The sequence below is a fragment of the Gobio gobio genome (genome assembly GCF_949357685.1).
Source record: "Gobio gobio genome assembly, chromosome: 20".
Lineage (NCBI taxonomy): Eukaryota > Metazoa > Chordata > Actinopteri > Cypriniformes > Gobionidae > Gobio > Gobio gobio.
The window spans coordinates 5203536-5217430 of NC_137113.1; the positions used below are offsets into that span (position 1 = coordinate 5203536).

General features: G+C 35.0%; 1 protein-coding gene across 1 annotated transcript in view; it reads left to right on the forward strand.

Moving 5' to 3' along the window:
• Positions 1 to 13895, forward strand: part of LOC307143783 (uncharacterized protein) — a gene marked incomplete at both ends in the record, with an annotated part of 84566 nt that overhangs the window by 45648 nt on the left and 25023 nt on the right. The window contains 2 exons of the mRNA XM_079845544.1: positions 12128 to 12541; positions 13332 to 13718. Coding sequence (XP_079701670.1) covers positions 12128 to 12541; positions 13332 to 13718 — 801 coding nt within the window. The remainder of the gene's footprint in view (positions 1 to 12127; positions 12542 to 13331; positions 13719 to 13895) is intronic.

Below are 13895 nucleotides of genomic sequence, written 5' to 3' on the forward strand. Positions count from 1 at the left end.
TATCGCCACAATAAACTGGATTACATTCGATTACTGCTGTTGTCTTTGTTTGCGCTGTGTACTCAATGCTCGCTTTTCATATGATTGGGACATATCTAAAAATAATGCTATAATCAACACTTACTAACTCGTTCATCTCGACAGCTGTAATGGTACATTGCTTGTGTTACAAAGTTGGTAGAATAATGTTGAAGACGGACTCGGCGTGACTGGGACTCGTGTTTATTCAGAACTCTCAGATACAAACACAATAAACTCGCGCTGATAGACAGCGCTCTCACAACTCAGTAGTTACTATAAATAACTTTGTTAGCAATCGCTCCGTTTCCGTGATGTCCGGTTTGCGAACGAATCATTCTTTTGAATCGGTTCTTTTTAGTGAACCGAATCAGTTCACCAAATCGGACTGAATCGTTCTAAACGGTTCGCGTCTCGAGTCAGCGCTGATCCATAATTTACTAACGTTACTAACTTTCTGACATGAGTGACAGCCCCTCCGACTAGAAATAAACTAATAACCTGAAGTATATTTTAGTAACGTCAACAGTTCACTCAAGTGAGACATGCTGAGAACTGATGTGAAGTGAACTCAGGTCTATCCATCTCTCTGGCAGCAGCTCGTGCGTCGTAGACCTCGTTAAACCACGCCCCTTCCGCTCATTTCATATGCAAAGATGTCAGCCAATCACAACAGTGGACGTTTTTACTGAAGTCTCACAGCAGACACGCCTCTTGAAACAGGGCATTCAGCCACAGGGCAAACAGCAGTATAGAAAAAAATCCTTTTATTTCTAAATTATGACATTTTATGATGTAAAAATCATACTAACAATATAAGTACACCTCAGGAAACATTATAAAATAATAGAAAAATGCCATGCCATGGGACCTTTAAGAAAGGAAGATGTGTTCTGAGTTTTTCCGACCGGATACGGCAAAAGTTTAATCTATCAACTAGCTCCGCTTCACCTCTTTCTTTACTCTGGTTGGTTGTAGCGCTATCCTATCGCGTGCAGAGGGAACTTGAAAGACGACCATTTATCCCGCCCCTCGGATTGAGCCCTGCCAATGGCATGTTCCCAGACCCAACATCTTGATGTGGGTCTGGCTTGTCAGGCTAGCAGGCAGGAACAGCCAGGAGCGAATATGAAATGAATGCCGCCAGCAGGGCCGGCCCGTGGCATAGGCGGAATAGGCAAATGCTAGGGGCGCCACACATCCATAGGGGCGCCAAAATGTACTGGTACTATTTTATTCAAATTAATTTGAAATATTACCAAATAAAGCGCAAAAAAACGTAACTAAGTCATCCGCATCTTCCCGGTCCGCCTCATCAATCTCCCCCGCCGAGCTACTTGAAGTGCGTCAGAAATATAACGCGCGATCAGTTTAACGTTGGGAACTTGTTGTGTCGCGTCGCCTCTCGCCACATCTGATGTAGACAGGATTGCTTTTATTTTTTAGGGTGCTTGGCCGCTCGCGCCAGTTGTAGACACGGTGAAAGTTTCCTGAAAATTTATGACGGATGGCCGAATTGAAGTGTCATAAAAAACAGAAGCCCTCTGATGCAGGCAAGATAAGGGAAACGCTGCAAAAATGCTCTTCTTATTTAGTATTTTTGTCTTGTTTCCAGTCTAAATATCTAAAAATTCTTAAACCAAGATGCATTTACTAGATAAGTAAAATAATATTTTTTCTTAAGTGAGTTTATGCTTAAAACAAGCTAAATTAACTGCCAATGGGGTGTGAAAAATAATCTTGTTTCTGATTGAAATCTTGTTTCTTGTTTCTGTCCCAAACAGAAATAAGAATTTTTCTCACCCCATTTGGCAGATAATTGTGCTAGTTTTAAGCTAAAACTCACTTAATTTTGATTTTTTTTCCCCCAGAAAACAAGGAAAAAATTATCTAATGTCATTTTACTAGTAAATACATCTTGATTTAAGAATTTTTTGATGTTTGGACTGGACACAAGAAATAATTACTAAATAAGAAGAGCATTTTTTGCAGTGTTAAGACAGAGGTCAAGTGATGTAATGAATGAACAGTTTATTTAATTGCATAGTAGTAAAATACTAATGTATGCTAATTAATTCCAGTTTTACCTTAAACTATATGCAAGCAGCTGTTCTGGGTTCTCCAGTGGCCACAGATAGTGTATTTAAAAAAAAAAAAAAAATCATATCTGTTTTTTTAAACGCATGTAATATCACTTTTTTAATAGCCTAATGTTTTTACTCTACAGTTGTGCAGTTTTAAGGGGACATATGGACATTTTAAAATGTAATTGCCGAAATTAGAAATGATATTTATATAAAGGTTTATTTAAAATAGCAACATTTTATGTAAATTTCACATTAAATATCTAAATTTCTCAGTTTAATTCATGGTGAAAACATGAATGTGCATATTAGTGGAAGTTTGCTGCCATCTACTGGAAAACAAACACTTTTGCTAGTTCTCAATGGTTTGTGCATGAATGCTAGATGCAATTACTTGTTATTTGTGTTTAGGCTGTAATGTGGCGTAGGTGCTATTTTTGTATAGTTTAACTATCATCAGCCTTTTAAAAAAATTAAATAATAATAATATCATGAACATAATGACGGGGTAGAATGGACTGGACATCAAATAAAACAACAACAATAAAAATTAAAAAACATCAATGCATTAAAAAAAACAGTACCAGTGTTTCCGCAACGTAGACTGAAAACATGTAGTGCTAAACCTTGATACAGGGGGCACCAAGTAAAATCTTGCCTAGGGCAGCAAATTGGTCAGGGCCGGCCCTGGCCGCCAGCATGAGTTTCAAGGCAACAGAGTTCACTGCACACTTTAATTCAAAAGACATAGACCTGTATATAGCAAATCTTAATAGATTAAACATAACAGATCCCTATAATGCGGAACGGAGAGCTTTTCCTGTCAGGACACCTGTTGCACCAGCTGTGCGCAAGTTACAACTAGCCTATTTTTTTAGTAAATGGGCACTAAGTTACAACTTATGCACTACTAAACATTTTTGCGTTGCACCATGAACTTAGGTAAAGCCTAAATCTACGTATAAACTAAATATTTATGAAAGCTTCTGATCAGGAGTAACGTTAACGGATAGAATAAAATAGCAGGCATACTGAACTTTTAAGAGATAAAACATGTGAATAGATTACTATGTTAGCGGTTAACACGAACCTGTCCAAAACAGTGCGCCGCTGTGTGCATCTGTCCCATCAGTCCGTGTTGTGCATGTCAAATACAATCAGTCATAATTTCTTGTTTTTTTGTTTCAGTATTTATTTATTGATCCTTAATTTTGTTTAAAATTGCTTACAGTTTCTGAATGTTATTTATATATATAAAATCACTTGTTATTCATGATTAAGTATCATATTTAATGGGAACATATTTTTACCATTAGTTACGTGAGCCAAAAGTAGTTCAGCTAAATAGTTCAGGAATGACCGGCTCCAATCCATCATCAAAATCCATAACGTTAGCTTGACTCTGATTCGTTAACTGACAGACAGCTGTTGATCAGTGACGTAGCCTTCGTGACTGACAGCTCGCCTACAGTATAAACAATTAAATGGTAAACGTTTTTTTAGTTAGCCTATTGAATCCTCTTTTTAAAAATATGTTTTTTGTTTTGATATTATCGTTAAATCACTGAGCAAACTCGGAGCACTTCTTCCTCGCGTTACATCCTGAGCTCGCGCAGCATCCTGGGCCGGGTTTCCCAATAACGATGTATCTTAGCTCTAAAGAGCATGTTCTACGAGCGAAGTTACGATCACTCGCAGCAATGCCACGTGCGTTTCCCAAAAATGTACTTAACATGAACGCGCGAGAACGCGCTCTAAGTGCTACTTAAGAGTCGCTGTCCATTTGCGAAGTACTGAAATATAACCTTATATGGAATCGTTTCCTCTGAACGTTTCACCTAATAATTGTCATCTGATGTGGATTAGCAATCAAAGCACGTCTATATAAAGCACCTACAGGCTGAGGCACTGACAAAAGGCTGAACAAAAAAAAACAAGAAAATATACCTTTCAAAAAGACGAAATAAATATCCTCATTTAATTCAGATGTGTATTTATAATTTTTTTTGTTTGTTACCTGCCCTCATAATTTTTTTTTTTAAATTCCAGTGATCATAAAGTCAGTTTCCACAAAAATATTAAGCAACAGAACTGTTTTTTTTAATCAACATTGATAATAATGAGAATATTAAAATAAAATAAATAATAAAACAAGTGTACAATAAAGTACAATCAAAACCTTATAGTATTATCACAATGCACTTGAATAAATTTAAAGGTTTAATCTGCCGGTTGTCCTGTAGGTGACCGCATAACTCTGTCTTCCTACGATAACCTTAGAGCTTTACGATTACTCCAGAGCACTCGTAGATCTACGATCATTTTCAAGTGCTACTTAAGTTACGATGCTTTTGGGAAACAGACCTTAATATTAAGATCACTCGTACGATCGTTTTTACGATCAACTTAGGCTTAAGATGCTTTTGGGAAACGCAGCCCTGGACGTTCTATATCGCACTTTGTAAAGAAACTGGGCTGGCGGATATCGCGTTTTGTGAAAAAATACATTTTGTAGTAGGCTTAAAATGTACATTTTTAAATCTTATTAATGGCAGCAATTCACACATAGATTAAGGTACATCTAGTGATTTCCAATAATAAAATCCAAATGTCAAAAAATGGCGTTTATCGCGTTTTGCAACCGAACTCTTCATCTGTATAATTTCCCTTTTACCATTTTATAGATTAATGTAAGATCCCTTAGCACGACCCCCAACCCTAAACATACCAATTTTATACAGAATATAGAGAATAAAATGTTATGGACAGAAATGTGTTGAGAAATTACGATTTTAGTAACAATTTAGCATTCAAAAGATATTTTGAACAGCTAATCCTACACCTACCCCTAAACCTACCCATAAGCATTTATTAAAACTACATAGTTATAAATAAAAACATAAAAGACAGACCAGTGCAATCACATTAATTAATTTATTGCAAATATGTCAAAAGTGGTACCAGAAGTAGTTCAAATGACGATGTGTTGAAGTCGCAGTCCTCTATGGTGGTATATAATAGTTTTGTATGAGGTACAGAGCAGAAGTTATTAATCAATGAAAATTCACTCCATGAAGGCGCGTGTTTCCCATTTCAAATACAAATTGACTGAAACACGGCATGTCACAATCTTTGACGAAGCAGGCGATAGCCAATGAGCATTCGATGGCACTGCCGTGAATCATGTCTAATGCTTCATGAAGGCGCAATTTTTTAATTTGAAAATTAGAATTCATCACAATCTCACAACGAGCTTTGACATTTACGGTCGCTGCTGACAATGAAGAGATGAAGATCATTGGATAAAGGGCTGAATTTGGATCTGTTCCTCGCAAACATATGGATTGTAAAGATTTGGATTACAGCGAACAAATAAAATGTATGTGTTTTGTGAATTTATGTTGTGTTTTGGTGTATCTTATGATCGTCAGTTGCTGAATAAGAGGAAACGCCTTTTTTGTCTTACTGCAAACAAGCTAAATACTACAAAATTGTTAAACGATTGCAGAAATGTTATTCATCTTAAGGTTTTAAAATGCTGTCTTCCTTAACATTATAGAATCATCCAAAATGAGTTTGCAGTGGAAGTCACAAACAGAGCAAAATGTTTTTTTTATATTAAGTTTTTTAGTAAAATGCATTTAATACATGTGACTGAAAGCATGTATTGATGTGACATTTGAATAGAAGCAAAACATTAATTCCACGATTTTAATATTCATATATGGGAGCTGGTACATGTACACACTTGGATACGTAAATAATTTACGTTTTAGTGCTGTCAATACGTACATTTTGTGCGTTTTAGTGTGTATGAAAACGTGTTAGAATCACACTTTACATAAAAATACACACGTATTCTCATGAGATCACGTAGGAATTTCCTTCTTTTTTTAGATGTCAGCACTATTTCACAGGCAGTTTCCACTGTGAGTCCAGATATATTCACTGGATCCTCCATTACCTTGAGTAAGTTGTAAATAATATATGAAAAAACACAAATGTTATTAAAAATGATCTCAATAGATAAAATGCTAGTTTTTTTACAATGAAGGTTTTATATTATACTTTAAATGGCAATTTGTATGCATAAATATTTCCACTAATACACAGTCGCATTGTGTATGAATGATTTAAGAATCTCATGATTATTATTGTGTTTCACTGGTTCAGATTTGCACTTGTTAAGGTCCTCAGTGAAATATAACTTAGAATGAATAATACTTTAAACAATTATTAATCTTAGTTAATGTTCATTTCAACATTTACTAATTAGGGATGTAACGGCAAAAGTATTCGTACCGAACCTTTTTGGTACAGGACTTCCGGTATGGTGCACGTGTGTACCGAACAGTATGATGGCAATCTTTAACAGTTAACAGTCGGCTTGTTTTATGCACAGAACACACTTAAATCCAAATTCCTACACAAACATATTAAAGAGCACCTATCATGGCATTTAAAATGTTCCAAATATTGTTTTAGAAGTCCCCAACAACAGTTTTGCATGCATGCAATGACAAAAAAGACTTTAGTTTTCTTATAATATGCATTTATTTTTACCTGTTTTGACAGCGATTCTCAAATGATTCCTTTAGTGATTCACTTTTCAAAACCCCGCCTTTACGTGACGCTAATCTGCGGTGATTGGTCCGATGACCCAGTCAGCTGTGATTGGTATAGTCTGTGCCGTCTATGGTCTGTGCAGATATTTTCGGAAACGGAACGCCCATCAAAGTCTTATAGTGACAGTAATTTGTTAATATGTGTCAGGAGTTATGAATATGAAAACCGCGTCGGAACCGTTTGATTGTAATATGAGCCTCAGCTGATCTTATTCATAAAAAAAACTCCTCTATTCTCCTCACGAAGACTCGCGACAAATCAACTTCCCTCAGGGCTTTTAGTTCAAAAGTGTGCAGATGAGGAGACATATTGATAGATTCTCATATGTCTGTGTCAAATTTCTAAACAGAGGAGTATTTTTTATTCAATACTTCCTCAAAATGGGCAGTTATAGCCTAATCATGAGCGATTGAGTCTCTTCTGTGTTGTTTTCAATTCATCCTGGCAGCCGGAGGGCGCTCTGAGCACATGTAGTCCATGTACAGACAGACGAAGAAGAACCATGTGCCATAATAGAAGTCCATCATAAAATCTTCCTGAGATCGCGAAACATACATTTGACGACTAATAAACACACAATCGCGACGATGTATGGTTTGTCTTCAAGCCACTTAGTCTTCAAATGCTCATCCTTGGGCAGATGAAAGAAGTTTGCTTTTGAGTGGCACTTCAGAACACCGCGTCTCGTGGCCATGATGTTTTCTAGTTTTCACTGGCGTCTTGGAGCGCAATAAGTGGGCGTATCGTATTCAAATAACTTGACAAGTTGATGTCATCTAGTCAGAGAAAAAGCTTCGGTCTTCTAACGATTCTTAAAAATGACTCCGAGTCGACTCTTACTTTTGAAAGAAAATAACTATATATACGGTGCACTGTCATATTTCAAGCAATCACAGGATGTTTTTGTTCACTTAGATCTATGTTACACACTACATGAAAGGTAAATTTCAAAATTCCATGATAGGTGCTCTTTAAGTATTCAGTCCATTTTATCATGAAATTCAAGTGATAAATGCCATTTTGGTGCTCTTTAATGTGACGTGACAGATCACTGTACAGGCACGTCACTTCAAGCGACAGCGCGGAACGAGTGAATGCAATCATCTCATCATAGTAAAAGAATAAACATGAATTAACATCAGAAGGTGTGTTGAGGATACATTACAACTTACTGAAACATCACATGTTGTGTAATCGCTCAATCAGTGTTTCAACGGCGGAAAGAAGTCAGTAAAACAGCTTGAGAACAATGTCACGCAGCATCACATTTACTAGAAGTCATTCAGTGTCCACAGCTGTTAGTTCACTAGAAAAATCAACTTTTTCACTAAATATATGACCTATATTAGCCTATATATTCATTATAGTCTACTGAACCTGTTAGTGATGTCTTGATTATTTAATGTATTGGAGTAATGTACGTAATGTTTAAATAATTCTGTCATGAAAATGACAGCCACTGTGTATAAATGATTATGTTTGCGTACTGTGCAAGTGCAAGTAAGGGCTTCCTATATAGTCTACACTTTACAGCATTAGCAGAGATATTTTTTTTGTCTTTAAGAAACTTTTAGTTATAATTGAATTAATTTCAGGACAATGACAATTTGTTCAGTAAACCACCTTTTAATTGAAAAAAAAAGCAATTTTATATTTAGTTTTCTCTCCCTGCTGTACCGAGCCCGTCAGTTTTGTGTACCGTTACACCCCTATTACTAATGCAATCTTAAAATCGAAAGCTGTATATGTTAATTAGTTAATGCACTGTTAACGTACATGAACAATGGCTATAAATGTCATTAACTAGCTTTGAACTATATTTTATTAACTAAGGTCAACAAATATTAATAAACACTGTAAAAAAAATATTGCTCATCACTGTTAGATCATGTTGGCTAATACATTAAATAATGTTAACAAATGAGATCTTATTGTAAAGTGTTACCGAACTTTTAAGCTCTTAAACCTTTACTAGCACCAAAGTTAGGACCAAAAGGTTTATTCTAAAATCTTATTCCAGCATTACGGTGAATGATAAAAATAAAAAAAAACCTGAAGAACTCCAAAGGCACAATTATATATTTTTTTAATTGTTCATCAACAACTATTTTGAAGTTGCTGGAAAGTGCTGTTTATGTCAATGTTCCAGAAGCTCTCCATCGGCAGAAAACTTGCGCAACATCTTGAGGAAAGAAAAAGAAAACAGAAAGAAAACAATTGTTTATAAAACAGATCTATCGATTATTATAATTGGCTCAATTAAATGAAAGCGATAGATGTACAGTTGCGCTCCAAAGTTTATATTCACACTGCTGTATCTGTTAAAAAAATTATAATTTTAGCAATAAGAGGGATCATAAAAATTAGCATGTTGTCTTTTTATTTAGTACTGCCCTGATGAAGCAGTTTATTCTGCAAGGTGTGTGTAAACTTTTGACCGCAACTGCATCACCTATGTGATGAATTACCTCAGTCATTAGGGCAACATCACAGTAGAATGCTGGGAGAGGTTCCTTCACGTTTCCCACAAACACCAGATCCCACGGACCAAATCATCTTCACTGACACTGGGCTTTAAAAATAGAGGACATTTTAATAATTGTTTTTTTTTCTACTTTACAGGGAATTAAACATAACTTAAATATATATAAATAACCCAAGACCCATGCAAATTGAGAAAGCTATTGAGAAAGCGCATTTTTCAAAATCATGACGCAGTATTTTGGCGCATGCGCATTCAAATATGAAATAGAAATAGATATTTCGTGCATGGTTAAATGTTGATTATAAATGTTTTCCATTTCTGTTCAAGTTGAAGATGACTCATTCACCTAACTAAAAGTCAATCATGTTTACAGTGTAGTGTAGTCTGATTAAAATTCAATGTTTTTTAACTGAATTTGAATGCAAATTAATTTTGTTTAGATTTGTTCAACTTTTGCTTGCAATTAATGCAATTAAATGTGTGTTTAATCAGCGTAGAACAACATAATGATATTGAAAGTATTCTGTACACAGATGTAAAGTACAGTACTACATTGCTATTACATTAAGCACAAATAGCTAGGCTACTCCTCTCATAAATTACACTTTATGTCAAATATTATGTAAAAAACTGACACTTGTAGTTTAGTTCATAGAGCAGGAGCTAGTGATACAAATTTTAAAAAGTGTATTGAAGCTAGAAGAAATACATTAATGCACACAGTATACATTATAGACTAAACACATTTAAAATACATTAACAAATGTAATTTTGGACATTTGTTTCAATGTGTTTTAGTATGTCAATATAAAAATAAGTGTACTTTATAAAATATAAATAACAATAATTATTTTAAATATGTTTAAGTAAAATATAGGTAGATATTATTACAAGGTGCATTTTTAAAAAAGTGCACTTAAGTGTGTTTATAAATGTTGTCATGAAAGTGTACTATTTAAGTAAAAATTTATGACATATTATTACAAAGTGCACTTATTAAAAGTGCACTTAAGTGTGTTTATAAATATTGCCATGAAAGTGTACTTTCCTTAAGTAAAAATGTATTAGATATTATTACAAAGTGCATTTATTAAAAGTGCGCTTAAGTGTTTTATAAATATTGTCATGAAAGTATACTTTCCTTAAGTAAAAATTAATTAGATATTATTACAAAGTGCATTTATTAAAAGTGCGCTTAAGTGTGTTTTTAAATATTGTCATGAAAGTGTACTTTCCTTAAGTAAAAATTAATTAGATAGTATTACAAAGTGCACTTATTAAAAGTGCGCTTAAGTGTGTTTATAAATATTTTCATGAAAGTATACTTTCCTTAAGTAAAAAATTATTAGATATTATTACAAAGTGCACTTATTAAAAGTGCACTTAAGTGTGTTTATAAATATTGTCATGAAAGTATACTTTCCTTTAGTAAAAATTAATTAGATATTATTTCAAAGTGCATTTTAAAAAAGTGCACTGAAGTGTGTTTATGAATATTGTCATTAAAGTGTATTCTCTTTAAGTACACTTAAGTGGCCTTTAATTTTAATTATATCATATTATCTGCAAGTGCACTTTTTAAAAAGTATACTTTTAAGATTTTAAGTACACAAAAAGTATAGTTTCAATACAATTAAGCACACTACTTTTTCACAAGGGTAGTTCCTTGTCATATTGGTCTAGAAAATCACAACTTTAAATTTTCCGTCGGTTTTAGTACACAATGTAACCAGACACATCACAACATGTAAATAGGAAAATGTTGCCGTTATTTTCACAATTATTAAGCTGTAGGCTAACTGGAGCCATTTACCTCCAGTCTTTGTGCTAAGCTAGGCTAGTGGTGGGTGCGTCAGACTGAGTTATGGCACACACGGAGATGAGAATGGTATGTATGGACTTATCTAACTCTGGGGGATATGGGAAATAAGATAAAGTCCCAAAAAGTCGGCGTGTTCCTTTAGATATCATAATTTCTGAATGGTGTGGAAGGATATTGCAAGTCTGATTCCAGCACAGCACAGTTATGGAGTTCTTTAGAAGTTTTGACATGCTTTGACATTTGTGCTTTTTTCAGTTGCTTATTAACATATTAATGGCAAAAGTGTCATTACGCTGTATTCATCACAAACTGGGCTACCATAATATGTGAGCAATATGTACACAGATTTTTTAAAGAATAATGTTTATGCATGGTTTAAAAAAAAAAAAAAAAAAGAAGACCAGAGAACACAATAGAAATGAGTCCACAATACTTTTGACTAATGGGTGTTGAGTTTTTGCTTCAAACTGATGTGAGAATCATTGCGCCTACTCATTCACATAAAACAATGTATTGATAAAATTTTGTAAGACACTTTTTCTTTACAAGGCTGTTTTGGCAGCAAAAGTGGGACCAACACAATATTAGGAAGGTGGTCATAATGTTATGCCCAATCGGTGTATATATTGTCTTATTGAGGGAATGCACTGAAGGTACAGTATTTTGCAGTCTGGATGGGGTAAAAGCATGAAATATATGATTAAAAAACATCTGTCCTTTATAATTGTAGTGTCATTTATTCAATTGTTGATAAGCTGTACAGCATCTCACTATTCTAATTTCTTCCCTTTTTGAACGTATTGTTTCAATGGTAAAATATTTTTTCTTAAATATTTGAAACTTACATTTATCATATAAGTTCCAAAAAACAGTAGAACTTTTTTATTTCTATTTGGTGAAAACATCTCTTTTCAAATGAGTGAGAGAGGGGTATAGAGGATACACTTGTAGGTTTAGTTAATTTAATCCATCTTCATTTTACATCCCATTATCTTCTCTTTCATACAGACACAGATGTTTAATGTTTAACTGTACTCTTGTTTTTGCCATCTCAGTAAGTGAGTGAAATGTCTTTTTTCTTTATTATCTCAGAACCTACAACTTCCATCTCTGATCCATGCTATGATTATAACACTCTTGATGAATACTGGAGAGACATACGGGAAAACCAGAACTCTGGATATGATGACACCCTTGTTGAATGGAGTGGCTGGTATCGGCTGTATTTGAATGGAGAAAGTGCCCAGATGTCTGTGAGTTGTGTGAGTGAAATGAGATGTGGTGGGCAAACTGGACTGTATCTCAACGGTTCTCATCCGACACTTGAGGATGGAGTGGTGACCCGTGAAGTCGTGGGAACTACTTCAAGGTGGTGGTTGGGGTATTCCAATCAGTGTGGTGCCTACAGTTCCACGCCCATCCAAGTCAAAGCCTGTCCAGGAGATTATTATGTCTATGAATTTGTTAAACCCATCATATCAGCCCCCCAGCCGATATACTGTGCAGGTACAATTTTAACCCATTTCTTTGGGATATTTATTCTTTTCTTTGATGAAAATAAGCATGTTTTAACTATTTAGAATCAGTGTGCAGTCCATTACCCATTACAAATTTTGACCCTTAAAGTACACTTCTGGTTAGAATATAATTGCTCAAGATTATTTAAATAACCATCATAATAGGTTTTAGGATATCGTCGCTGTCCGATGAAAACCACGTATATCCATTTTGCAGATTCTCATTGATAAGATTCAAACTTTTTTTTTCTTAGTCAAACTGATCAAATTATAGCCTGTAATGCTACTGTCATGATTGTCACTAGAACATGCCTCACTCATTCTGCTATCACCGCTTGCCAGAGGCTGAGAATGTCCAGCACGTATTCCTCTGTCAATATGAAACGCGACTTGGCCATTCTAATTAATGATCGGAAGAACGCGTATCGACCACCGTTACTGTAAAATATGCACGTATGACCATTTAAACTCAATTTTGGTCAAATGTGGATTATATCATTACACTGGCAAGAATATGGTTACATGTAAAGATGCCGTACCAAGTCTGACAACGCTACATTCAACTGCTTTTGAAATACGGTGTTTTTTTCACTTCCTGAAAAGCAACCGTTTTGGACATACGTGAGTTTCATCGGGCAGCGACGATATAATACTTGTGTGTGTATATATATATATATATATATATATATATATATATATATATATATATATATATATATAATTTTTTTTTTTTTTTTTTTTTTTTTTTTTTTACATTTCTATTGCCATCTCCATGACAGTTGCTTTCCAAAACATCAGCAGTGATCCCTGCTACAACTATGAGTCTCTGGATCGTCCCTGGAGAGCCAACAATGAAAGTGGAGATAACATTTGTGATGAATCTTTCTCCTGGAGTGGCTGGTACCGGCTCTTCTACTATGGAATGGACATCCGGATGCCAGAGACCTGTGTTAGTTCATACAGCTGTAACACAGACATGAGTCTATCACTCAATGATTTTCACCCTCAGATAGAGGATGGAGTGGTGATCAGGGAGGTCTGTGGTAGTTCTTGGGGAAGCTGCTGTGATTTCAAGTTAAACCCCATCAGAGTGAAAGCGTGTCCAGGCAATTACTATGTCTATGAACTTGTGAATCAAGCAGAGTGGTGTTCAGGATACTGCACAGGTACCGTGGTTTCCATTCAGTCGGTCACGTTTGATGTATGTCGGAACTGACCGGTGAATTGGGGATCACTTTATTGGGGAGACCAACCTTTAGCACAGATGCACTGGCACAAAGCTGGCACCGGGACTTACACAAATATGCGTTTCCCCCAGTGAGCATTCTTGCACAAATTTTGTG